The sequence below is a fragment of the Lepidochelys olivacea genome (assembly GCF_965140295.1).
Source record: "Lepidochelys olivacea isolate rLepOli2 genome assembly, chromosome: 25".
Classification (NCBI taxonomy): Eukaryota; Metazoa; Chordata; order Testudines; family Cheloniidae; genus Lepidochelys; species Lepidochelys olivacea.
The window spans coordinates 11,140,880-11,166,414 of record NC_140435.1 but is presented as its reverse complement, the minus strand read 5'-3'; the positions used below and the strand labels follow the sequence as shown (position 1 = coordinate 11,166,414).

General features: G+C 48.4%; 1 protein-coding gene across 5 annotated transcripts; it reads left to right on the top strand.

Moving 5' to 3' along the window:
• The first annotated feature begins 435 nt into the window (after positions 1–435).
• On the top strand, positions 436–25,326 carry SIRT6 (sirtuin 6). Of its 5 annotated transcripts, none has more exons than XM_084614366.1 (8): positions 436–554; positions 1,278–1,405; positions 8,219–8,401; positions 16,048–16,107; positions 17,385–17,480; positions 18,729–18,809; positions 19,824–19,947; positions 21,171–25,326. In XM_084614366.1, exons 1-8 carry the CDS (start codon positions 489–491, stop codon positions 21,516–21,518), a joined length of 1,086 nt encoding a protein of 361 aa, XP_084470492.1. In that variant the 5' UTR covers positions 436–488; the 3' UTR covers positions 21,519–25,326. The 5 variants fall into 5 exon arrangements, with proteins under 5 accessions (XP_084470492.1, XP_084470491.1, XP_084470495.1 ...); XM_084614365.1 differs by having other exon boundaries at positions 16,048–16,155; XM_084614368.1 differs by having other exon boundaries at positions 446–534; positions 16,048–16,155.
• Positions 25,327–25,535: the final 209 nt, after the last annotated feature.

Sequence of the window (25,535 nt, the reverse complement as noted above, 5' to 3'; positions counted from 1 at the left end):
AGGCGCGCAGAGCCAGGGCAGGCCGGGAGCCTGCGTTAGCCGGCCGGGCCAGCAGCACTGACCGGAGCTGCCAGGGTCCCTTTTCGACCGGGCGTTCCCGTGGAAACCCGGACGCCTGGCAACCCTCCGACGTGTCCACCCCCCCGCCCGGTTCAAAACACAGAGTGCAAAGCAACATCATCCAAAATCTACTGTTCAAAACCCTCGAGAGCACCCGGTCCCCGCCAGTCTCAGCCTCCGCGCGGCCTGGCCAGGGGCGGCCCCCGCCTGGGGCTCCCCGCCTGAGCTCGGCCCCGCGCCCGGGGCGGGCCGCCGCTGCCCGGAGCGAACATGGCGCCGGGCGGCGCGGTCCTGGCAGCTCTGCGCAGGCGGCTTGAGAGGCGGCGGCTTCAGTCCGCCCGGCCCGGCCGCTTCCGCCCTCGCCCTGCCCGAGAGGAATTGACAACAAGGAAAACTTTATTGGTCGCTGGGCCGCGGCCGGCGGGACGATGGCGGTGAACTACGCGGCCGGGCTCTCCCCGTACTCGGACAAGGGCAAGTGCGGCCTCCCCGAGGTGCGAGCGAAGGAGCAGCGCCCCCCCCGGGCCTCCCACTGCCCCCCGGGGTCCCCTCCGCCGCCAACGGGCCCTGCGCTCCCCTCCCCCCCGGGGCGGTTCCTCCCCCCCCAACAGAGCCCTTCCCCCCCACCGCCCCCCAACTCCTGCGCTCCCCTCCCCCCTCCCCCGGGGGCTCTTCGTCTCCCCCCCAAAGGAGCCCCTCCCCCCACCGCCCCCCAACGGGGCCCTGCGCTCCCCTCCCCCCACCGCCCCCCAACGGGCCCTGCTGGACTCCCCTCCACCCCCCCCCACGGGGCCCTGCTGGGCTCGCCTCCTGCCCCTGGGGGCACTTCCCCTCCCCGGCCCCCAATGGGGCCCTGTTGGGCTCCCGCCCCCCCTGTGGATGCTTCCCCTCACTTCCCCCCCCCCCATGGGGGTGCTTTCCCTCCCCTCGCTGACTCCTCACCTCACTGAAGCAGATTTGAGGTTTAAATCTGAACATCCTGAGGCCACGTACCTGCCGGCTCCCAGTACCAGGCCATGGGGTTTGGCAGCCAGCACTGGTTTATCCTCATGCCGTGCTAATACACTTTTTTTTCCCTTCAGTCAACTTGTGATCTTGTACTCGACGTGCCGTGCAGTTCAGCGTGGTGGCTTCGGTGCAATGGCTTATCCGCCTTTTGGTGTGCTGGCGGGGACGCGTCTCTCTGGCTCTCCATTTCCATTTTCCTTTCCCCTCAGATTTTTGACCCGCCAGAGGAGCTGGAGAGGAAAGTGCGTGCGTTAGCAGACCTGATAAGGGGTTCTTCCAATGTAGTGTTTCACACAGGAGCCGGGATCAGTACGGCTTCCGGGATCCCTGACTTCAGGTAAAGGCACTGACTGAAGAAATATCAGTAATCACTGAAGCAGTGTGGGCTAGTGGTCAGAGTGACGTGCTGAGTTAGAACTTGGGGGCTCTATTCCTGGCTTTGCCACTGACTCACCATAGGCAAGTCACTTTGCCTTTCAGTGCCTCAGTTTCCCCACCTGTGAAAACGTGTCTGAGTTTGGCAAAAGGTTAATGTTTATAAAGTGCTTGGAGATCCTTGGAGGACAGATGCTGTAGGAGTGCAAGTGTTATTTTGCTGGGTTAGTGATCATATTTGTGGTATTTATAGTGAAAATATTTCATTAATGAGAAACGAGTAGTTGTCTTATGGCTCCATCCCTGATACTTGGCCAGTTAGCCTGTGTGTTAAGTGCTGTAGGGAAAATAGTCCATTTCTTTAGTGCCTTATAACTGTTACCTTTGGAAAACTCCCTTTTTTCTAACGCTCTGATAAATGGAGGTGAGAGGTTTCCTCTCCTGTCTGTCTACAGTCTCTGCTCTAGTTCGCTCCCAAAGTCAAAAGCTTGCTATTTAGTGGCCAAAGTGGGCTGTGATGAGACACTGAAGTCAGTGAGATGATTCTCCAAAGCTAGTACCCACACCTAACTTTCATCAACCCACGCAGTGAAAGTACTTGATATCTGGTGTCCCCTTTTTATAGCTTATTTGTGCATGCTGGTTAATAGCATAACAACAATATAGAATAACCCCAGTAATACTGAACTTCAGAAGGGGGGGGGGGAATGAGGACGCTAGGTGAATGGAAATTAAAAGGTGAAACGCCTTCAAACTGCATGGAGACTATTTAAAAACGGCATAATAGAGGCTCAAACTAAATGTATAATCTAAATGAAAACGAAACAGTAAGAGGACTAAAAAAATGCCACTGTGGCTAAACAGCAGAGTAAAAGAGGCAGAATGCAAACAGGCAGCCTTTAAAAACTGGAAGTCAGATCCTGCTGAGGAGAACAGAAAAGAGCATAAACTCTGGCAAATCAAGTGTAAATGTATAATTAGTCAGGCCAAGAAAGAAGTTGAAGAGCAACTAGCAAAAGACACAAAAACGAACAGCGATTTTTTTTTAAGTACATCAGAAGCAGGAAGACTGTGAAACAAGCATTATGGAGGTGCTAAAGGCGCACTCAAGGAAGACAAGGTTGCTGCGTAGAAGCTAAATGAAGTTTTTGCATTGGTTTTCATTGCAGAGGATGAGCGGGAGATCCCCACATCCAAACTATTCTTTTTTGGCAACATATCTGAGGAACTGTCCCAGATTGAGTTGTCAGTAGAGGAGGTTTTGGAGCAAATTGATAAATTAAACAGTAATAAGTCACTAGGACCAGATGAGATTCACCCAAGAGTTCTGAAAGAACTCAAGTATAAAATTGCAGAACTACTAACTATGGTACGTAACCTATCACTTAAATCAGCCTCTGTGTGACATGGCTGGAGGGTACTTAATGTAATGCTAATTTTTAAAACAGGCTCCAAAAGTGATCTTCGCAATTTCAGGCTGGTAAGCCTAACTTCAGTACCCGCCAAATTGGTTGAAACTATTATAAAGAGCAGAATTATCGGACACATAGATGAACACAATATGGTGGGGAAGAATCAACGTTGCTTTTGAAAAGGGAAATCATGCCTCACAAGGTTTTTAGAATTCTTTGTGGGTGTCAACCATGTGGACAAGGGCGATCCAGTCGATATAGTGTCCTAGGACTTTCAGAAAACCTTTGACATGGTCCCTCACCAAAGGCTCTTAAGCAACATAGGCATTCATGAGATAAAAGGGAAGGTCCTCTCTTGGATCAGTAACTGATTAAAAGATAGGATACAAAAGGAATAAATTGTCTGTTTTCACAGTGGAGAGAGCTAGATAGTGGTGCCCCCCAGGGATCTGCATTGGGACCTGTGCTGTTCAACATATTCATAAATGATCTAGAAAAAAGAGTAAACAGCAAGGTGGCAAAATTTGCAGTTGATACAAAATTTCTTAAGATAGTTAAGTCCAAAGCTGACTGCAGAGAGTTAAAAAAGGGATCTCACAAAACTGGCTGTCTGGGTGACCAAATGGCCAGTGAAATTCAGTGGTGATAAATGCAAAGTAATGCACATTGGAAAACATAATACCAAGTATACATACATAATGATGGGGTCTAAATTAACGGTTACCGCTCAAAAATGAGATCTTAGCATCATCGTGGATAGTTTCCTCAAAACATCTGCTCAGTGTACCGTGGCAGACAAAAAGGTAATAGAATGTTAGGAACCATTAGGAAAGGGATAGATAATAAGACAGAAAATATCACAATGCCACTATATAAATTCAATGAAATTAATAGACAACAGGTTTAAAACAAACAAAAGGAAGTACTTCTTTAAATCACACTCGGTCAACCTGTGGAACTTGTTGCTGGGGTTGTTGTGAAGGCCACAAGTATATCTGGGTTCAAAAAAAGAGCTAGATAAATTCATAGAGGGTAGGTCAGTCAATAGCTATTAGCCAAAGGTGGTCAGAGACGCAACCCCATACTCCAGGAGTTCCTAAACGTCCAACTGCCAGAAGCTGGGAGTGGACGACATGGGATGGATCACTCGAAATTGCCCTGTTGTGCGTCTTCCCTCTGACATACCTAACACTGATCCCTGTCAGAGACCGTATACTGGACTAGACGGGCCATCTATAAATCAGGGCTTTGCGTCAGGTACATTTCCACCTCCACGAACATGATACAGTTCTGTGGTGACCTAGAATCCTACTTTCAACGTCTCCAACTCAAGGAATATTTCCAACACACCTCTGAACAGCATACTAACCCACAGAGACCTTCCTACCAACACTGCAAAAAGAAGGATTCTGCATGGACTCCTCCTGAAGGTCGAAACAACAGACTGGACTTCTACATAGAGTGCTTCCGCCAACATGCACGGGCTGAAATTGTGGAAAAGCAGCATCACTTGCCCCATAAACTCAGCCGTGCAGAACACAATGCCATCCACAGCCTCAAGAAACAGCTCTGACATCATAATCAAAAGGGCTGACAAAGGAGGTGCTGTTGTCGATATGAATAGGTCAGAATAGGAACAAGAGGCTGCTAGGCAGCTCTCTAACACCACTTTCTACGAGCCATTACCCTCTGATCCCACTGAGGGTTACCGAAAGAAACTACACCATCTGCTCAAGAAACTCCCTGAAAAAGCACAAGAACAAATCTGCACAGACACACCCCGAGAAACCTGACCAGGGGTATTCTATCTTCTACCCAAGATCCATAAACCTGGAAATCCTGGATGCCCCATCATCTCAGGCATTGGTACGCTGACAGCAGGATTGTCTGGCTATGTAGACTCCCTCCTCAGGCCCTACGCTACCAGCACTCCTAGCTATCTTCGAGACACCACTGACTTTCTGAGGAAACTACAATCCATCAGTGATCTTCCAGAAAACACCATCCTGGCCACTATGGATGTAGAAGCCCTCTACACCAACATTCCACACAAAGATGGACTACAAGCCGTCAGGAACAGTATCCCCCATAATGTCACGGCAAACCTGGTGGCTGAACTTCGTGACTTTGTCCTCACCCAGAACTATTTCACATTTGGGGACAATGTATACCTTCAGGTCAGCGGCACTGCTGTAGGTACCCGCAAGGCCCCACAGTATGCCAACATTTTTATGGCTCACTTAGAACAACACTTCCTCAGCTCTCATGCCCTAATGCCCCTACTCTACTTGTGCTACACTGACAACATCTTCATCATCTGGACCCATGGAAAAGAAGCCCTTGAGGAATTCCACCATGATTTCAACAATTTCCATCCCACCATCAACCTCAGCCTGGACCAGTCCACACAAGAGATCCACTTCCTGGACAGTACAGTCCTAATAAGCGATGGTCACATAAACACCACCCAATACCGGAAACCTACTGACTGCTATAATGACCTACATGCCTCCAGCTTTCATCCAGACCACACCACACGATCCATTGTCTACAGCCAAGCTCTAAGATACAACCGCATTTGCTCCAACCCCTCAGACAGAGACAAACACCTACAAGATCTCTATCAAGCGTTCTTACAACTACAGTACCCACCTGCTGATGTAAAGAAACAGATTGACAGAGCCAGAAGAGTACCCAGAAGTCACCTACTACAGGACAGACACAACAGAGAAAGCAACAGAATGCCACTAACCGTCACCTTCAGCCCCCAAATAAAACCTCTCCAGTGCATCATCAGAGATCTATAACGTGTCCTGAAGGACAATGCCTCACTCTCACAGATTTTGGGAGACAGGCCTGTCCTTGCTTACAGACAGCCCCCCAACCTGAAACAAATACCAGCAACCACACAACAAAAACACTAACCCAGGAACCTATCCTTGCAACAAAGCCTGTTGCCAACTTTGTCCACATATCTATTCAAGGGACACCATCATAGGACCTAATCACATCAGCGACACTATCAGAGGCTCATTCACCTGCACATCTACCAATGTGATATATATGCCATCGTGTGCCAGCAATGCCCCTCTGCCATGTACATTGGCCAAACCGGACAGTCTCTATGCAAAAGAATAAATGGACACAAATGAGACATCGAGAATTATAACATTCAAAAACCAGTCGGAGAACACTTCAGCCTCCCTGGTCACTCACTTACAGACCTAAAAGTCGCAATTATTCAACAAAAACCTTCAAAAACAGACTCCAACGAGAAACAGCGGAACTGGAATTAATCTGCAAACTAGACACCCATTAAATTAGGCTTGAATAAAGACTGGGAGTGGATGAGTCATTACCCTAACTAAAAACTATTTCCCCATGCTAATTTTTCCCCTACTGCTACTCACACCTTCCTGTCAACTGTTGGAAATGGGCCATCCTGATTATCACTATAAAAGTTTTTTTTCTCCTGCTGATAATAGCCTATCTTAATCAATTGGTCTTGTTAAGAGTTGGTATGGCAACCCCCATTTTTCATGTTCTGTGTGTGTTTGTGTGTGTGTGTGTGTATATATATATATATATTCCTACTGTATTTTCCAGTGCATGCAACTGATGAAGTGGGCTTTAGCCCACGAAAGCTCATGCTCAAATAAATTGGTTAGTCTCTGAGGTGCCACAAGTCCTCCTCGTTCTGTCTGTTGATTCCTTCTGTTTTCTAGGCCCATCTGTTCCTCTGAAAGAGCAGGTGGTTCTGTTTCTCTGCAGACCTGTCTGAGCTGCCCCAGAAGTAGGGTATGCACATTCGCTGTCTGGGCAGTGCAATTCCTGGTATGCTTTTGGCTGCAAACTTTGTTTTTTGGCACAGTAAAATGTCCCATCATGCTTGTTCCTGGCTGGTAACTTTCACTTTCAGTAGTTGTGGCTTCTGTCAGCCTGTCTTGTTAGTGAGGGGATTCTGAGTCTAAACTGAATGGGGTTCCTCTGGAACATCCTACTGAGTGGTAATGTAATGGTGCCCAGAATCTCCTTGGTGGCTCCTCTGGACTGCAGACTTGTGCTCCTACTAGGAGGTAGGAGAGTATTACTATCCATGTTCAAATATGGGGAAACTGAGGCACGGAAGTGAATTGACCTGCCCAAGGTCCCATGGTAGGTAGCACAGTCTAGAACACACATTGGCCTGTGTTCCTTCTGAAGGGTGTAAAGGTTGTGGCGGGGAAGAATGTTTTAAGGGGATGTAGCCAGGAGTAATAGGACACAAGCAGGCTCAGCATTTGATCATGGAAAGATCTCAGACTGTGGACTTCTCTCAGGGGAAGTAATGGAAGTGGCATTGCTCAATTCATTTAAGATTGGACAGAGCACTGGAGAATATTCCCTACAGTATAATCCTGCCCCGGACCTGACCTAATAGGTCTCTTCAGTTTCTTGATTTCTGATTTGTGTCCAGCTAACCACATGGTGCTCCCAGCCCCCAACACACACACGTTCTCCATTCAGTGACTCTGAGTACTCTTGAGGTTGAATCTAGAGGCCACTTAAAGGATAAGTGTATGTTACATGGCGGTAAATGAGGGGCAATTCCTGCACGGGCAGAGTCCTAGCAGGAAAATGAGCAAGTGGAGGGAAGATGAAGTGCATCTATCTTTCTTACAGCCTCTTGTTGGCTGAACCTCCGGCTACAATCGACAGTCTCCTCAGCATTCAAGTTATATGTTAACTCCATGTGGTGTGCCTCATGTCACCACTGAGCAAGCCTCTGGATTTGGCCAAAATGAGACTGCTGTGGACTATGCCATTGGCTTCCCTTCCCATGTAGGCATCTCTCCTTCCTCATTTGCAGAGATCATGCTCTTACTGATATGCCAGGCAGTGGTTCCTCCCCCAGCTGCTCCTAAATTAAGCCTCATGTCATTGCACCTCTATCATGCCCCGTGGTCCCCAGGCAGCTTTGAGCGCTCCCCTGTCGGTTTTAGGCCCTTTGGGCCTTGCCCTATGTTGCATGCTCTTCTTCCAGTACTGCCCGCTCTTCATGCCTGTACTTTCAGTATTGAATTTGATTTGGGTCAGTGCAGAAGTTATCATTCTCATTTCCATCTTGCTAGTTACTTTTTAATGTTAAAACGTTGCCCGCAGTAGCATTGAATTAAGCACCAAGTTTACAGCTATAGGGCCCAGCCATGTTCTTGTCACATCAAGGACAGAAATGCCATGGTAGCAGGTCACCTTCATTTAGCAACTCACTTTGCTTTCTCCCCCTTAATTAGAGCTCACATGGTGTCTCATGACTGCTGCTTAATGCCTGCTACTTCCAGTTATAACTTGATTTCTTTCCCTTCCTCACCCCCCCCAAACAGGGGGCCCAATGGCGTATGGACTATGGAGGAGAGGGGATTGTCCCCCAAGTTTGACACTACCTTTGAGAATGCAAGGCCTTCCAAGACCCACATGGCGCTGCTGGAGCTGCAGAGAGTCGGCATCTTGAAGTTCCTGGTCAGCCAAAACGTGGATGGCCTGCATGTGCGTTCTGGATTCCCACGGTACTGCACCTCCCCTTATCCATCTCTCGACCCGGCAGGGCCCAGATGCCTGTAACAGGCATCAAAGCTTGCCGCGTTGTTGCTTTTTATCAAGTGCAACTTTGCAGGAGTGTGTGTATGGACGCTACACAAATCTCGGCTAATGCTTGTAACAACAGAGGTATTAATGCTTCAGTGCTCTCCAGAGATGAAAGCAATGCCTGGGGCCCGAACCCCTTCAGCTTTAGAAGCAACATGGCTTCTTAATCATGTTTGTACTAAAACAGCTGTTAGTCCCACTGCTATAGTGAGTGTGTGGTTGGGGGGGGCCTGCCAGATGCCTTTGGGGAAAATAAGCTGCATTGGATCTAAAGAGAGGGAGAGGCTGTGGGACTAGGACAGAGGCAGATCTAACAGCATCAGCACTATCGAATGCTCTTGTGGTAGTTCCATGGACCACCTTAAACCCAATTCTTCCTGTGTTGCTATTTCTAAAGGCGGGGCCTTATTTTGTTTAAGGGCAATGACCCATATAGTTCCAGGACTCCTTCCCAAAGCTGTGCTGGGTCTTGCTACAAATGGATTTGACCTACCCTACAAGATCTAGCACCCACTCGCTGTGTTAGAGGGCAGACATTGGCTCATGTAAAGCAGCCGGTATTGTTGGCCATGGGAAGCATCATGATTGGCTGTGTCTGTAAGGACTGAATTTGTGGGCAGGTTACATCAATGCGCTCTGCCATCACCTTCCCCTTGTGGGCTTATGGGGAGCTGTCATCTTAGCCTGCTAGTTCTACTCTGTGTGTGTCTGTAGGACCCGTTCAAGCGAAAATGGGAAAACTTCCATTTGGTCACAAGCTGATCTAAATTGTACTAATATTTACAGAGCACTGTTAGCGTGCAAGGAGCTGTACAGAAAGAATGTACAGAATTACATTGTGTCTGTAGGGAGGTGTCTTGGGATAGAGTGGGAATGAAAGTTCAGCTGATGGCTGCATAGCCTGCCTTACAAGAGCCGAATTTGCGTGCACATAGGAACAAAGTGCAACCACCCATTAGAGGCAGGTGTGGCCTGCCAAGTCTACAGATCCCAGCATGTGGTGTTCAGGATGGAACACTGCATGCTGGGATTTGTAGTCCCTGTGGGCTGCATCTCTGTTCAAAAGGAGGATAACTGAGGGCTGCATCGTAAAATTCCTTAGACCACATATTGGCTACCACACCTCTTAAGTTGGCATGTCTGCGCTTCTGCTTAGAGCAAGGTCAGCTTCCCTTTACTAGTATGATGCTGACACAGATAATGTAATGCTTGTGACAAGTGCTGGATTATTCGTCTTGGAGATTGAAGTCCCTTCTTGCAGATCAGATCCAGCAACCTTTCCCCAGGCCAGCCTGTCCATGCGCCTCAGTGCTAATCGAGAGGGACCCATTGGAGAAAGGGGAATTTGGTCTCTGTAACCTAGTCAGACCTTGGCTTCTTTATGAAAACCGCCAACATGGGTGTGGTTTGTGGCCTGTTGTGGACACCTGTCCCTTGGAACTGGACTAAGAACGTCAAACTCATTTCAGAAAGGCTAACTTGGCTGTCTTACCCCTTTCGCTGCTCTGTGCAAGTACGGCTTCCCATGTGATTCACCTCCAAGTAGTACATTTTGCAGTAGTTTTTGTTTTGGGTGAACTGGGTTTCATTAGGTAAGGTTAATAAACTCCATCCCTACCCCCTCTCTTCAGTGAGAAAACCTTTACTGGCGCCTGACTGGGTCTGGAGCGCCTTGCAACTATGCTTTCCCGCGTAGATCTGTAACACTTCAGAAGGGGCACAAGGGGGAGATAGTCCTGGGTTTCAGGTTCATCTTCGTTTTAGCAGCACTGTGGTTTACTTGATTTGTTGGCTTCTCTTCCTGCATTCTCGTTATAATAAAGTCCAAAACCGCACGGCTGTGTGCCCCCAGCTGCTAGCTGTGCACTTGATTGATGGGTGGATGCAGTCTCTCCAATCCCCCCATGTATGGTGGTAGAGACCGAGCTGCACTTAGTCAAGTAAAGCCCGCTTCAAAGACGTCCTCAAAGGAACCTGCCTTTCCATTAGCTCAGTCTGGAAAAGGCAGCTTCTTCCTTGGACAGAAACTTTAATCTACAATAAAAATACCCCAGACAGAACATTTCTAGCACTTCAGACAAATGGGTTATTTGCCTTGTGTGCTGGAGTGCCTGAATCAGACACGGCTGGTAGACGAGAATGCAATTTTAATTCAAGAAAGAAAATATAAAGGAAGGCGGTGGTGAGGCAGGTGTGTGAATGGGAACTTGCTTCCTTAGAGAAGGTGCAGCTTACAAATAGCATGACATGGTGTTAGCTAAAGAGCAAATCTAGCAGCTGTCTGGCTTGAGAAGATATTTGCTTGTGCTCTTGTCCCATGAGGAAGCTCAGAGCTTAATTCTTCTTCTTAGCAATACAAACGGCCCTTTGACAAAGTCAGACCGGAGTGATTAGAAAAAACAATGTTCTCTACAAATCTGATTAATTTTCTTTTGAATGTGGCAGAGCCAACTTCACACCTCAAGAAAGTTCTAATGAGAGCTGTGACTATGGGCTATCCTACAGGTTCTCAAACTTCATTGCACCACGACCCCCTTCTGACAACAAAAATTACTACACGACCTCAGGAGGGGGGACCGAAACCTGAGCCCATTTGAGGCCCGCCGCCCTGGGCGGGTGGGCAGGAGGGAGGGGGACAAAGCCAAAGCCCAATCCCCACTGCCCTAGGCAAGGGGGGCCAAAGTCCAAGGACTTCAGCCCCAGGCAGGTGGCCTGTAACCTGAGCCCCACCACCCAGGTCTGAAGCCCTCGGGCTTCAATTTCGGCCCCAGGCAGTGGGACTCGGGCTTCAGCAAGTCTAACACCAGCTCTGGTGACCCCATTAAAATGGGGTCGTGACCCACAGTTGGAGAACTACTGGGCTGTCCCATTTGGTCCCTCTGGTCTCTCTCTTTTTTTGTTTTTTATTTTTATTTCTGTGGCCTAGTGCATACACACACTTGCAGTAGTTAAATTGAAGGGGTGAGGGTTTTTTTTAGCTGGTTTAGTTTAACTGGTGCAGTTTCTGTGTTGGGAAGGCCTGTGTGTCACTCTCAAGTACTGATATGAACACATGTTTGAAAGAAGTTTTTTTATGAGAGAAATACTAGACTCTTATTTCCATCTATGAATGAAAATTTCAACAGTTCTAAAATGGTAAAAAGGAAGTGATTGAAACAATAGGAAAGCAACCGAACTGCCTAAAAAAGCCCAGAACAGAAGGGGAATACATTAAACTGTTGGTTATTGAGGGGTGTGTGGCTAGTGGGTGGTGGTAACTGTCTTTGCGTATTAGGGAAATGTGTGAACCTGTGAACTGTTAGGGCTTATTGTTAGTCTCTAAGGTGCCACAAGTACTCCTTTTCTTTTTGCAAATTCAGACTAACATGGCTGCTACTCTGAAACCTGTTAGGGCTTGGTTTGCTAGAATCTAGATTACATGGACACAACTGATGATCGGGTCCTGTCCAAAGCAGGATGGCTCAACGTATTTTTAGGCTTCAGTATTGAATTTGGAAGGTGGCAGTTTCTCCTCATAGCTAAAGTAAATGTCAAAGCTACTGACCAATATGGCAAATGCTCACTAATTGCCAAATATCAATGTGTGAATTTCTGACAAAAAATGGGTAGATTGAAGGAAGTGGTAGAAAACAAGTGTCTGGAGTAGTGAAAATATACAATTCTGTCTAACTGACAGTATTCACACTGCCAAGCGTTGATAAGTAGAAAGCATCCGCACTCATCTTGGAGTGCAGGAAATCCATTTTTTTTCTTCAAGATCAAAGGTTATTGAATGAAATTTTGCTCATTGAAGCGGAAAAGCAAAACGTTGAGTTTGAGCCTGCACGTGAGATGCTTTTCTTGTCCCAGGGCTGGGCTTTCCAGCAGCTGTACATGAGTTTCATTCAGGAACAATCTCTGTTCATCATTAACACCAAAAAATGGCAAAGATCAAACAGTGGTTATGCCATTAAAACAACTGAAAGGCAAAGACTTGACTTGAAAAGAGTTGCAGCCGTCTCTTACTCTAATTTCACCATGTAGCAAAAACTGAGCAATTTGAAGAAAATATTGAAGCAGTTTGCCCTGGATATTCTTTTCCAGACAGACTTAAATGCCAAGGCCCACAGTTAAAATTGTAAGGGAAGAAACAAGAAAAACGACAGGAAGAACCAAAAGAATTTACCTTGCCATTAATGCAAGGTGTTTGATTTAACATGAGAAATGACCTGAACATAGCCAGAGGCATCCATATGTTCTACTTAATAGTACTGCCTTTCATATGGGAACCACTCCTCCTCCTCAAGAGAATATTGTTTCCAAGTTGCTGAAGATACTATCTAAGAGTACAGAGAAAAGTATGACAGATGCCTTTGCCATTTATCTGGACAATGATGATTAAGTGGGGAAAAGGTGAGCTCTCTGGAGCAGTCATCCTAAACTACTACTATATGGGGGTTGAGCATTGTAACAGCTTGACTATACCCCCTCAGGGTAATAGTGTTATACCAATAAAATAAAAACCAGCAGGATCTTATTAAAGGGAATAAGGCAGAATGCCACATTTATTGTGAATACAGAAAGAATCGTAGTAAGCAGTTAGTTATAGCTATAACATTCCATTCAATTTCATATTTATTCACACATTCATTCATACACACACACAGGTTCTGCAAGGTTGTTATCATAGTTACCAGCCTTAGAGTTGGTCATGCCAAGCCACTGGCCAGGTGGCCTGGAAACAAGGAGGGAGCAGGGCCTTGTTAGAGGCTCATCTGATGCTCCTGGAAGTTGGTTTGCAGAATCAGACCCCAAAGTTCTCCGTTTCTAGAGTCCATTTTTATAGTAATTTATTCCTTTGCCAGTCTATGGGAAGTGCTTCATCATGCTGTTGCTGAATCAATCAGCAGATGGCACATTCCTGACGGCTCCGTGCTGCCAGATGTTACCTTGTTCTTTGGTTCTCCCATCCTTGAGGCTGTTGGGTGGATTCCAGTCTGCCCTCCGGGGGTCCTCTGGTTGTTTCCACTTGACACCTTCTTCGGCCGATTGACACTGGATTCTTAGGCTGGCATCTCCCTGATCGTTCTTTTATTATCCACACCAAGCATCCATCCACATACATCCTCTATCTCTGTTTTAATCACAATTGTTAACAAAGCGAGTTGAAGACAACAAAAGGTCGGGGAGTCTCTGGATGCTGTTTCTTTTGTTACAGAGTATCGCTTTGAGTCTCTCTCGGTGTGAGTAGTTGTTGTTACAAAGCATTGCTTTGAGAACAGACTCTGTCTTAGGATGTACTAACGCAACTGGCAGCTTGCAAGTTTCACACAGAGGGAGAGAAACAGTAAAAACAAGAGACCAAAAACCAAGAGACCTCTTAATTAGTAATAACCCGGAATTTAAACGAGGGGGAATCAAACTCATTTGTGATTTTAATACAGAACTTCTTTAATATGATCCACCATAACCATAGGAAAGGAGCGAGTCAATACCTGTTGTCTGGGACTCCAAGAGTGGAAGAGGAGAAGGCCCTTAAAGAAACAGTAGTCAAGGTTTTTCCCAAGTATTAACTATTCCCCTGGGTCTGTCATCACCTCTCCCATCTGCACTGTGTCCGCTCTCAAAATCCCAGGAACCTTAAAGGGACACATCACAAAACAGATGTTGACTAATCTCTTTGTCCCTACTACTGTTAAGGGGACTGTCCCCCTGTTATAAGCTCATGTAAACCTCACTAAGGCCCTGATTCACCAAAGCACTTAAGCCCGTTGACGTCAATGTGACTTAAGCATACACTTAAGTGCTTTGTTGAACCGGAGCCTAAGGGTGTACGTCGTGCTTGTCGAAGAATTATTGAAAGTCTACAGTCAGCCTCGTGGCTGCTGGCCCAGCTTCCAGCTGCTGACTGCCGAACTCAGGGAGGCTGTGTCTTTGCATCTGCATCCGGCGAGCAGATGTTGAAAGTTGTACTGAGCACAAGGGGAACTTTGATCAAAACAAATCATGCACTTTCCACAACAAAGGACTTTACAAAGAGGCACTGATCTTACAGAAGCAGTGGAAGGCGGTTTCCGAGGTACTTGACAGATCGGGTTGCGCTACTGTGAGTCTCGGTGCAAATCTCTTGATGTAATTGACAGCGAAGACGTGGAACGGCGCAAAGGCAAAATAATCATAATTTTAAAAAAATCAGAGAAGCTCCGGACCCATTTCATTACTGATCTCAAATAAAAATCTCAGGTCAGGTCCAGAACAGGGGGAAGAAATCGGAAATGTGGTTGGTGTATGCAATCTGAAACTCCTCCTTCCTTCTCCTCTAGCATTTCACAGTGAAAATTGTACCTCTAGTGTGGGGTGTGATGCTATGCCACAGGGTGTTCCATCTACGTGGTGGCAGTATAATCACGGGAGAACAGTCCCGTTCAATTCCAAACTTTTTTTTTTTTTTTAAACGCCTGCTTTTAGCATTAGTCGAGCATGTCTCGGTGCATTTGGGTTGGTTTGGGTGAAACTTCAGAGTGGACTAGGTGCTGAAAGAGCAAGCAGGTTGGTAAACGTGCATCATCTACATCGGAGGCCATGTAGCAAAGGGCCGGAGGCCTAACTAGTTAGATGCAGGATCGTCTAGTGCAGTGGCTCCCTGACTTCAGTGGCTCATGTGCCACCTTCTCGAAGAACGGTGAAGTGAATGGCTGGAATGTCAAGCTCAGGGAGCATCAGGGGGACAGGAGTCACCGCTTGGGAGCCCCTGTCTAGTGAATAGGGCACTGGACTGGCAGGCAGGAAACCAGGATTGTATTCCTGACTCTGCTAGTTGCCTGCTGTGACATTGGGGAAGTCACTTCCCCTCTCAATGCCTGTTTCCCCCTCTCGTCCTTTGTCTTGTCTGTTTGGATGGTAAATGCTTGGGGCAGGGCCCCTCACTGCATGCATACACAGTGCACGGGCTACTATTAGTTGTATTCCGGTAGCAGCTAGAGTGGGAACGCTGTTGTGGTGTTTAACTTACAGAGCTGCTGGCTTTTCATTTGAACCTACTTAGATTGTGAGCTCCTTAGGGCAAGGACAGTCTCTCTCTGTTCCGTTTGTGCACCACCTCGCACAGTGGGGCCCTGATCTAGGACTTGGACTCCTACATGCTACCACAATACAAAAAACATACAGAAAAAGAGCCATTATTCTTTATTAGGAGTCAATATGCTAACAAAGGGAATCCCATCAGCTGCACTAGATTAGGCTTGTGGGTTTATTTGGTTTTGGGGAGCTGTGGGAAACTGGCAGCAAGGCTGAGGGCGCCAGCAGGAAATGGTGCACAAGGAAATAACATGGGTCACCTTTAGGGTCACTCAACCTATGGCGTTGCCATCACAGAAACCTTTGGGCCACATGGCCTGATCCCTTCCAGCACAGGAGTGTTTCATCCAGAACAACCCCTTTCACCAGAGCTAGACATTGTCAGAACCTTAACTAGAGACCGGGTGGGCCTGATGTATCCACGATGGCTGTAAATAAGAGTCTCTTGAGCAACCTGAGTCACCAAGTGTTGCCTCCGGGTTTCCGCTAACCTTTGCTGTTTCTTCTGCAGGGACAAGCTGGCCGAGCTGCACGGGAACATGTTTGTGGAGGAATGTGTGAAATGCAGCAAGTATGTCATCCCTGCCGGTCAAGACACACTCGTTTGTAAAAAGGCAGCGTGAGTGAGTCTCTCCACTGCCATGGTGCTGAGAAGCACTGTAGCCCTTGGGCGTGTCTCTGGGGTACAGATGGTCGCTGCAGTTCTGGATTCCCTTATATAACTGTTAGTTCTAGCATGAGTCAAGTTCGATCACTACGTGAGCTTCTGGCAGATAAGCCCATGATGCAGAGAGCACAGGGCGTGCGCTATGAGTAAATCCTGAATAAACACCTAAATCTTGCCACTTAGTGGGAGAACACTAACTCCTGCCCCCATAGAAGATCTTCACAGCTCCTGTAATCTGTTCGTCATATTGGTCATGCCCAGTTTAAATATCAATGGTCTCTCCATTGTAGCCAGGTCTTGTTTATATATGTTTGCCAAATATGAATAAGAGGTCACAGCAGTCTGAATTTTGCCTTTTGATTCTAGGAAATACAAATCCTGAATTCTGAAATTATTGCTCTAAACTCCTTGAGCGGGAGAGTGCCATGGGTAGAACTATGGTGTAGGGACTAATTGATCCCTGGTGTAACTGTTCACTTCACTAGTTACACTGGGGATGGATTTGGCCAATAATGTTCATCTCCAGCTTCTCTTAGCACCAAAGGGGCATGATTCTCAGTGTTTTTCTGCCTTTATATCTTCCTTCTCATTACTCAGTCGCATGGTCTAGAACAGGGGTGGGCAAACTTTTTGGCCCGAGGGCCAGATGTGGATGGGGAAATTGCATGCAAGGCCACGAATGTAGCGCTGGGGCAGGGGGTTGGGGTGCGGGAGGGAGTGCAGGGTGCAGGAGGGGATGTGGAGTACGGGAGGGGGCTCAGGGCAGGGGGTTGGGGTGCAGGGACGGGTGCGGAGTGCAGGAAGGGGCTCAGGGTGCAGGGTGCAGGAGGGGTTCTGGGTGCGGGCTCCGGCCCGGCACCGTTTACCTTTAGCTGCTCCAGCGTGGCAGCAGCACGCACCGAGGCTAAGGCAGGCTCCCTGCCTGTCCTGGCCCCGTGCTGTTCCCAGAAGCGGCCAGCACCACGTCCCTGCGACCCCGGGGGTGGAGCGGGGCAGAGGGCTCCATGCACTACCCTTACCTGCGGGTACCTCCCCCAAAGCTCCCATTGGCCGCGGTTCCCCATTCCTGGCGGGTGCGTTCTAGCATCTTTCTTATCAATGCACTTGCATGTTAATGGTTGTGAACAGACTCTTGTTTTGTCTCACACCCTGAATTGCATCCTTTCTCATTGCATGTGAAGGCAGTACGTGCGGGACGCTGTCGTGGGCACCATGGGCCTCAAGCCGACCGGCAGGCTGTGCGACGTCTCCAAAGCAAGAGGGCTTCGTGCCTGCCGGTATGTATCCTGGAATGACAGCCTTGGGGGAAGGGAAAGGCAGAATTGCATCCTGCAGAAACGTACCAATTATGAAACTCCTGGACTCCACCATTTCCTGGATGTGTGTGTCTTTGGTTTTTACCACATGGCGCAGTCCGAGCGTACCTGGAGGGCTTCTCTAGATACTCAAGGAAGGGCCAACGACTCACATTTGCGTCTGTGTTAGGAGTGGGTGAGTTCCTACACTCAAACCCCCTCAGGTCAGATTCAGTCTGTTAAACTCTCTCCTATGAAAAGCAGAGACTGTGCAGGAGATCTTCAGAGGTACAAATGGGAGCTTGGCACCCAATTCACATCGTCTGTCAATGGGAATTGGGTACCTAGGTGCCCTTTGAAAAACTCCCCTTTCTGTTGCTCCCTGAATCCTGGCTACATGTGGGTCCGTTGCGGCTGAAGTGCGCTGCATTGTGTGATTGCTGTGTTGAAAGGCGCATTCTCTCCCCTGTAGCAGTATGTTTGATTCCACTCTGTCCTGCTGCTGCTTGCATTACGTATGTTAGCTTTGTTTTTAATTGTTTAGCTTTAAGGTGGAGATTCTTTGCAATGTGATTTTCATCGTAACCTGGGCTTAGGGCTGGAAAAGTGGCTCTGTGAAAATGGCATCCGCAGATCTGCTCTGTGTGTATTTCAAATGCACTTGCCATCTTCAGTGACACACTTCTTACTGTTCCTCATTTCTATTAACGGAATGTAGGTCTGGGCAAGAGCGAATGGGCCTGATTCTCCACGCCTCTGCACCTGCTAGGGTCTTTTACACCAGTGCAAATTGTGTGTAGGATACCACCGTTCTGACTTAGTAGCTCTTCACACCCAGTATGGACTGGTTTCAGTGACTGCACGTTGTCCAGAGCAACAGAAAGTCAATCTCATGGACTCCATTCCCGCTCACCCATCATCACAGAATTGTTAACAAAGTTCCAGTTGCAGAGCCACATTCTGACCTCAGTGCTGGGGGCTTCACAGGTGTAACTGACAGCAGAATCTGCCCCACAGAATCTTGTTTGCTGAACCCAGCTTGACTCTCAGATCCCCTGCTGAACTTGTGCAGGCAGGAGTTAGAACATCCATCTTACAAATGGAGCTAATTGGACATGGACATCAAGAGCCTCTCCTCAGCAGCTCTGCGGTTGGGTCCCTGTCCCTGTTCTTTCCCTTGTCTGAGAGCAAAGCTAACCCTGTTTCCTGTTGGATTTTTTTTTTCCCCAGAGGAAAGTTAATAGACACTGTTTTAGACTGGGAAGATTCTCTGCCTGATCGGGACCTGAGTCTAGCAGACGACGCCTGCAGGTATTGCTTTCCGCAGCACTGTGTTTTGACACCCTTTTGTTTAAAACCTGGTACTTCAATAAAACCACCTGATAACTCGTTCAGCATGAAACTTGTTGCTATGAGATCTCTCCAAGCTTCTTGCCATCTGCTGGGATGAATTAGGCTGTTCAGATACTTGGAATCTGACCTGCCATTCCCAGTTCAATGACCTTTTGTTCCAGGCTTTTGACCCTGGCTAATCCTTAAGAGTGACTGTAGCTGGCCAGAATTATAAATCTCAAAGGAAGCGTGTTACTATTGGATTCCAGGAGTCAAAGGTGAATAAAGTGTATTGAGTGCATCCCCTAAGCAGATCCCCTTTTCCTCTTGAGACAGAGATTGTACCTGGCCTATCACCAAAAGGCTTTGCAGATAGTGGGGTAAATGAAACATTCAGAAACCAACAGCTTTTGCCAGGGAGGTGGTGGTTGGATGATCCCAGGTGCTTGTGGTATTCCCCAAGAGGGAAGGATATTTCGTGGGTCTCGTTTCTTATTATTGATCAAGCATCTTAAGAGGACGTAGCAATGTATATTAAGTGACTAGTGCCAAGTAAATAAGTCCCTGCCTCTCAGATCTTGCAGTATAAAGGGACAGGAGGAAATGAAAGGATAATCGTTGCTGCTGGGGCTGGGTGGATATTTACAAGACTTTCCAAGGCCTGGTTCATTATTATTTCTACTGATGTAGTGACCACATTGTGCTAGATGCTGTACAAACACAGAAGAGAGAGAGTCCCTGCCCCCAAGTCTGTTGCACATCATTTGAAATGGGGTTTTGTTCCCTGGTTTCACAGGTTCCAATTCTGAACCTAAGTTGAGATGCAGTTTATTATAACACTTGTAATGTATGGCTCGTCAGAGGGGCAGTAAGACCAGTGTGTAGCATTCTGGCGGGAGTCTGGCCTTTTGTCTTCTTAGAGAAGGGGACTTTAGTCATTGAGACTGGCTCCGTTCCCTTTCACGGGTTCACTTTTTTATTATCCACCTGCAGGAAAGCTGACCTGTCAGTCACTCTGGGGACCTCTCTTCAGATCAAACCCAGTGGCAATCTCCCCCTGCTCACGAAAAGGAAAGGAGGGAAGCTGGTCATAGTAAATCTGCAAGCAACGAAGCATGTGAGTTAAAATGCTTTGACTGGCGCCTTGAGCTCAGAGCTGCCCAGCTACAGTCTGACAGGCCTTGGTTTTATTCCAGCCGTAGCACCCAGCACTCGTGGGTGCTTGATTGAATCCTGCAAAAGTGGGTCAGTCCAGGAGCCAGGCGGCCCGCTTACAATGCCAGCTAGAAGAAATCAACCTAGTTTAGTAAGTAAACATGCTGGGTCCCCATTACCAAAGACCTTAGATCTGTGATTAAAAATAAACCTTCCGGTGGGATCAAAACCCCTCATGTATCCCCAGGTGAATTGGAATCCTGAGTGTTAATTAAGCCCCTGAGTTAAGTCCTTGCTGCGAGACTATAGAATTTGACCAGTTTTATTTATGTTCCTACCTCCCTCGAATACCCGAATCATTAGGATCCTGTTACATAACCAAGGCAGTTTGTTTCCAAGACCTGCAAAGTGTATCAAGGTTAGAGGTGGAAAAAACCACTCGGGTCATCTAGTCCCTGACCCAGGCAGTGCAGGAGTCTTCCCTACAGAACTTTTTCTGTAGTGACTGAACCGGTCTATTTCACAGCTTGGCTGAAAGGCTCTACATTTCTAGCTGTTTTGAGGGTGATACTCACTGAGCACTTCACGGGGGTGGTGTTCCTGAAATCCGCACAGATCCCTGTCTCTTAAACTCCAGGAGGAATAATCCTGCCTCCTTACACCGCCAACTCACCCCTTAGTTCTGCATCGAGATAATTGTAGGGCCAGTTTTGAAATCTGTCCCAAATGTTGCCTGGTCAGTGCGGAGCTGAGAGTTAATCCACGGTGTGATGCAAGTTGCTAGGCCTCGCCCAATTCACACGCGCACGCAGAGCCCTTGAAAACAAGAGCCAAATCGTTGAGGTCAGGTCTCCCTTGAGAGAGTCCTCAAATTGCTTGGTGTTTGGAATTCCCCTGAGGCGAGTCAGCTTTGTCCTCCGCGTGTCCTAACGGGGAGAGAGCAGCTGCACACTAGGGGTCTGTGGCTGAATTTGGGGCTTCTCTAGTAAAAGGAGGTCACCAGCTCCTGTCATCTGGGCGAGCCGAGAGCTGTTGGATGGTGATCCAGAGCTGGTGGATCCAGAGCTGGGCTGGATTGTGGCCTGTTGTAGAGCTGAAAGGCACCTGCCCTCTGGATGCACGTGTAAGTAGTAGGGCTGGAGTGACATCAGCTTCCTGAGCCGGTTTCCTGTCTCTTGGCCCTAGGACCGGCAAGCCGACCTGCGCATCCATGGCTACGTGGATGAAGTCATGACAAGGCTGATGAAGCAGCTTGGTCTGGAGATCCCCGAGTGGACGGGGCCGGTGGTGGTGGAGAGTTCTGAGCTTGTGAAGCCCGAACCAGCCCTAAAACTCGACCCGGATGCTCAGCGCCCAGCCAAGGAAGAGCCCTGCTCCCACCACAATGGCACGGCAGAGGAGGCTGATGGGACATGCCCGGGGCTCGGCACGGCACGCAAGGAGCACGGTGACCGTCTGAAACAGGAAAGTCCTGGCTCAGGCCGCAGCCCCGTAGCAGCCAAGAGAGTGAGAGTGGAGTCACTGCTCACCTGACTTACCAACGTCTTGGCAGTTGGTCGTTGGTCTTAGCAGCTAGCCTGGGCCGCTTTTCCTACCGTCCTTTTTATACCTTGAAATATCACCTCCCTTTTTGTAAGTATTAAATGTACTTCAATGGTGTGTGTCTGTTCAGCTGCATCGCCAGTCGTGGGCGGGCTGGTTTCCAGCTACCCAGCGGCGCTTATGGTGTAGGGGTCAGTCGCTGCTGCTCCGTCCATTGTGAGGGGGGCTGGCTGCTGACCCACACGCTGCCGTCTGCCTTGCTTGGGGAAGGACTGCAGAATTCCCTCGACCTCTCTGGCAGATCTGGCCTAAGGGCTACAAGGTCTGGCTCGTCGTTGTGGGAGGCGGAGCAGGAGCTAAAGGACTCGTCCTTGAGTAAGGAGAGCAGCGCTTAGCCAGGCAACAGCACCGATGAGCTGAAGTCTGGATGGGTTCACGACCCCCAAATCCTGCGCTGCCCATGGCATGAGAACTGCAGCCTTGCCATAATCGGGAAGCGTGGGTACGTCGGTTGCACGTCTCGTGAGCCGTTCGCCCGAAGATCTCACATTGACGCGTGCACGCTTCTTGCAGGAGGGGTGACGCTCGTTTCCCATTTGACAGGTGGGCAAACGGAGATGCAGAGAAGTGAGGGTAAAATTTTGAAGAAGTCCCATGGAAAGTCGGTGAGAGTCAGGTGCCGCTTTAGAAAATGGGACACAGGCTTTTAAGTCAATAGGCACTTTTTGAAAATGTTACCCTGTGAGACTTGCCCAGGGCTCCTCCATGCCAGTGGCAAAGCCTGGCTTGTCTCCCTCATTGTCCTTTCCCTACTAACCCTCCCTCCCTGCTGCGTGGCATTAAATCCAATCATTGACGTCAGTCGGTCAGATCAGATCAGGTCAGCGGAAGAGCCTGACTTGCATCCGTTTCTTTGGCTAAGTCTGCGTTCTAGCTGGCTGAGTGCCCTCACAGGTCTGCTCTGTGGGCCCCTGGGAACACTTGCAGTCTAGCTGCCTGTTACTCTTCTTGCCTTGCAGACTTACTAGCTGAGGTTCCTAGCAGCGAAAGGGCAGCTGCTGTCCAGCAGCAAGAGGGATTCAGCCAGACTCCATTTGGCATGGCTCTGTGTGATTGTTAATGTGCGCTACAAGCAAGGATGTCTCTTCTTTGAGTATGGCCTGGTAGCGGGATGCTGTCACCAGAGCGCAAGAGGGGCAGACGCCTTTGTTGACATAATGAGATGCAGCGATTGCCCTTTGAATGCAGCCTTGCCTCTGCTAAGGTAAACAGATGGTAATTGCAACTGGCTTATAAGAGACATGGCAGAGATTTGCTTTGTGGTCCGAGGGCCGCCTCCTTACATATGGTGTGATCATTTTTCTGATTGAAGGTGGGTTGTAGGGAACGCAAGCTGTGTGGTCCCAGCTGTCTCCACTCCCCTATTCAAGCCTGCCACTGGGGACTGAATTTACTTGCAGCCATTTGTGTCTTAGTAGTAAAGAGAAATGGAAATGGTTGGGGGTGCAGGTGACTGGCTGCGGATAAATTCTCAGTATTTATATTCCTGCCAGTTTTCCAGTGCAGTCTGGATGTTAATCAGCCCAGGTGCAGATCTTCTGAGCCACTTGGGAGAGTCTGGGTTGGGATGCAGAAACTTTCCTGGGAGCCAGTTTCCAGTCTCAGTCTCCTGGTCAGAATTTAAAATGTCCTAGAACATGCTGTATCTACAATCTCCAGTATATCCCAAAAACACAGCACTGGGTACTGTGGGAGTCGCCTCGAGATGCTGTATAAAAATACAGCTTGACAAAGACTGTATCTGTTGGACAAGACTTACACTTCAGGTCCTGGCCATTTGTCACGTAAAGATCTCATGGTACTTGGTGGAAGAGTTTGAGTTAACCCCAGTGACCTGACGTTCCTCTCTGGTAGTTATTCTGCCTACCCCATTTTTCCTGTGGTTTCTACGGGATATTATATTCTTCACTTCCTATCCTCAACTGCCGGGGGCATTCCTGTGCTCTGTTAAACTGCTGCTGGGATCCACCCCAGACATGGCTGCATTTCAGTAATCTCTACACTTGCACAGCCCTTTCCTTCCTACCAGGGATGATGTGAACCTACACTGAAGTTTGTAAAGCAATCGGAGATCCTCTGAGATGCAACTTATTAGCTATAGCAAGGAAGCAGGCCATAAACCTGCAGCTAGACAGAGATGACTGTGGGACAGGACTCCTCAAAGCCTGGTGTGCAATCTACATGAGGCCTCACAGGATTAAAACACAGCTCATGGTCACCCCTTTGCCTTGCAGCAACAGGTGGGGCTCTGCTATTAAGGGAGTTACAACGAATGTTGGGGCTGGGCTCGTTTGTTTTAATATTATGTAAATACACGTGCAAACTAGGTGCAGTTCTTGGGACCCTGGCAAGTTACCTGTGTCCCCCCTGTATGGCCAAAGTTTGGGCACCCATGCATCATGGGCACTCTTAGCTGGTGGCATCGGGCACCATCTTCAACGGGCACTGCAGCTGAGAGTTCCCTCCCTTGCTGATTTGGTAGGGGATGGAGTTCCATAGAATACCCAGAACACCTGGAAGCTTGAAGGCTGCCCAGTTCCCAATCCCTAATTTTTTCCCATTGGATTTTAAAGCTGCTGCATATGGCCTTGTTCCAACACCCTGGCAAGGGCCGTCTGCCTGGGGCTTGAATCTGGATCGAAAAGCAGGAGGCCCGTGTTAGCAGTTACCCGGGGGTTCTGGGATAATAGTTTGGAGATAGGAGGATGCTGAGCACCTTTGACTTCTGCTGCCTTCCATGAGAACTGGGTAAGCTCAGCATGCCTCAGGCCTGGGTCCTGCGTTAATTGAAAGCCTTGGTGGTGCTGGATTGAGGAGCTGCTAGTTCTGGGCCCCAGTGGCTCTGAGTGATTTACAGCCGTGCTCTCGAGCAGAGCTCCCCTTTGGAGTGTCCTTGTGTTTGGGCAGGGAGCCTAAACGTCTGATGAGCCTCGTTCAAAGTGACAGGATAACTTGCTGTCCTGGTCTCCTTGCTGTGATTCCCCCTGCCCCTGCAATGCTTCCTTTTCCGCATGAGCGGCAAGGTACCGGCCACATGGGTAATCTGCCGCGATGCTCTGTGTTGAGGGCAGCGTGGCATGGGGCTTGTGGGTGGGTGTGTGTGTGTCCTGCTGTGGGTGTGAGTGTTCAGTCTCCAGACAGGTCTCCTCTCTATCTGATCAGCTGGCTGGCTGCTCAACACAATGTGGGCTGGGGACTGGTCCAAGGGAGGGTAAACCATTAGATTTTGCTGCCATGACACTACCCTTCTTTGAGTGTTGAGGGCTGCCTTCCTGGGTTCTCGCTATAATATGGGGCAGGACCACCAGCAAAGATCAGGATCCCATTGGGCCAGGCACTGTACATACAGGGGAAGTGACTTCCTACCCTGAGCTACTGAAATCTAAACAGAGGAGACAAAGAGGGGTGGGAGGAGAAACAGGCACAGAGGGGGGAAGTGAGTTGCCCAGTTGACCTTTTTACCTTCTTTATTTTTTTAAATGGCACTTTAAATAGTGCAGCATTCACCATGGAGAGGGAACCAGATAAAAGGACCCCACATGTTTAGGGTTGTGTACCAGTATAACAGACTAGATACAAAAATAGAAAATAAATCGGATTTGAGTTGAAAGAACAGGAAGAGAGTACTATAAAAACCCACCCGCATGTCTGTGTAATGGATAGGGATATTGAAATGTATGTGTAATTGTAAATGAAAACCATGCCTGAACTAAAACCAGAAGCTGAGTTTTTCTCCCCAGTCTGTGGATGTTTTTATTGCTTTGTTTCAGTAGCCTGTTGACTCCCTGAGAGGGAAAACTTAGCCTTTTCGACAGGCTTTGCCTAGTGAATCTCCGACTGTTGCAAAGAAAATGTGAAGCAAGTCTGACTCCTGCAGTAGTGTCTGCCTGAGTTTGCAGAGAGCCTGAAACAAGAGGCAACCCTGTGAATATCAGTGTGGGCTGAAGA

Bases quoted from the DNA above. Each gene is read 5' to 3' on its own strand.
- SIRT6 (XM_084614365.1), top strand. From the start codon at position 489: ATGGCGGTGAACTACGCGGCCGGGCTCTCCCCGTACTCGGACAAGGGC. The intron at 1,406-8,218 runs GTAAAGGCACTG...CCCCCCAAACAG, and splicing joins TCCGGGATCCCTGACTTCAG to GGGGCCCAATGGCGTATGGA. The intron at 17,481-18,728 runs GTATGTATCCTG...TTTTTTCCCCAG, and splicing joins AGAGGGCTTCGTGCCTGCCG to AGGAAAGTTAATAGACACTG.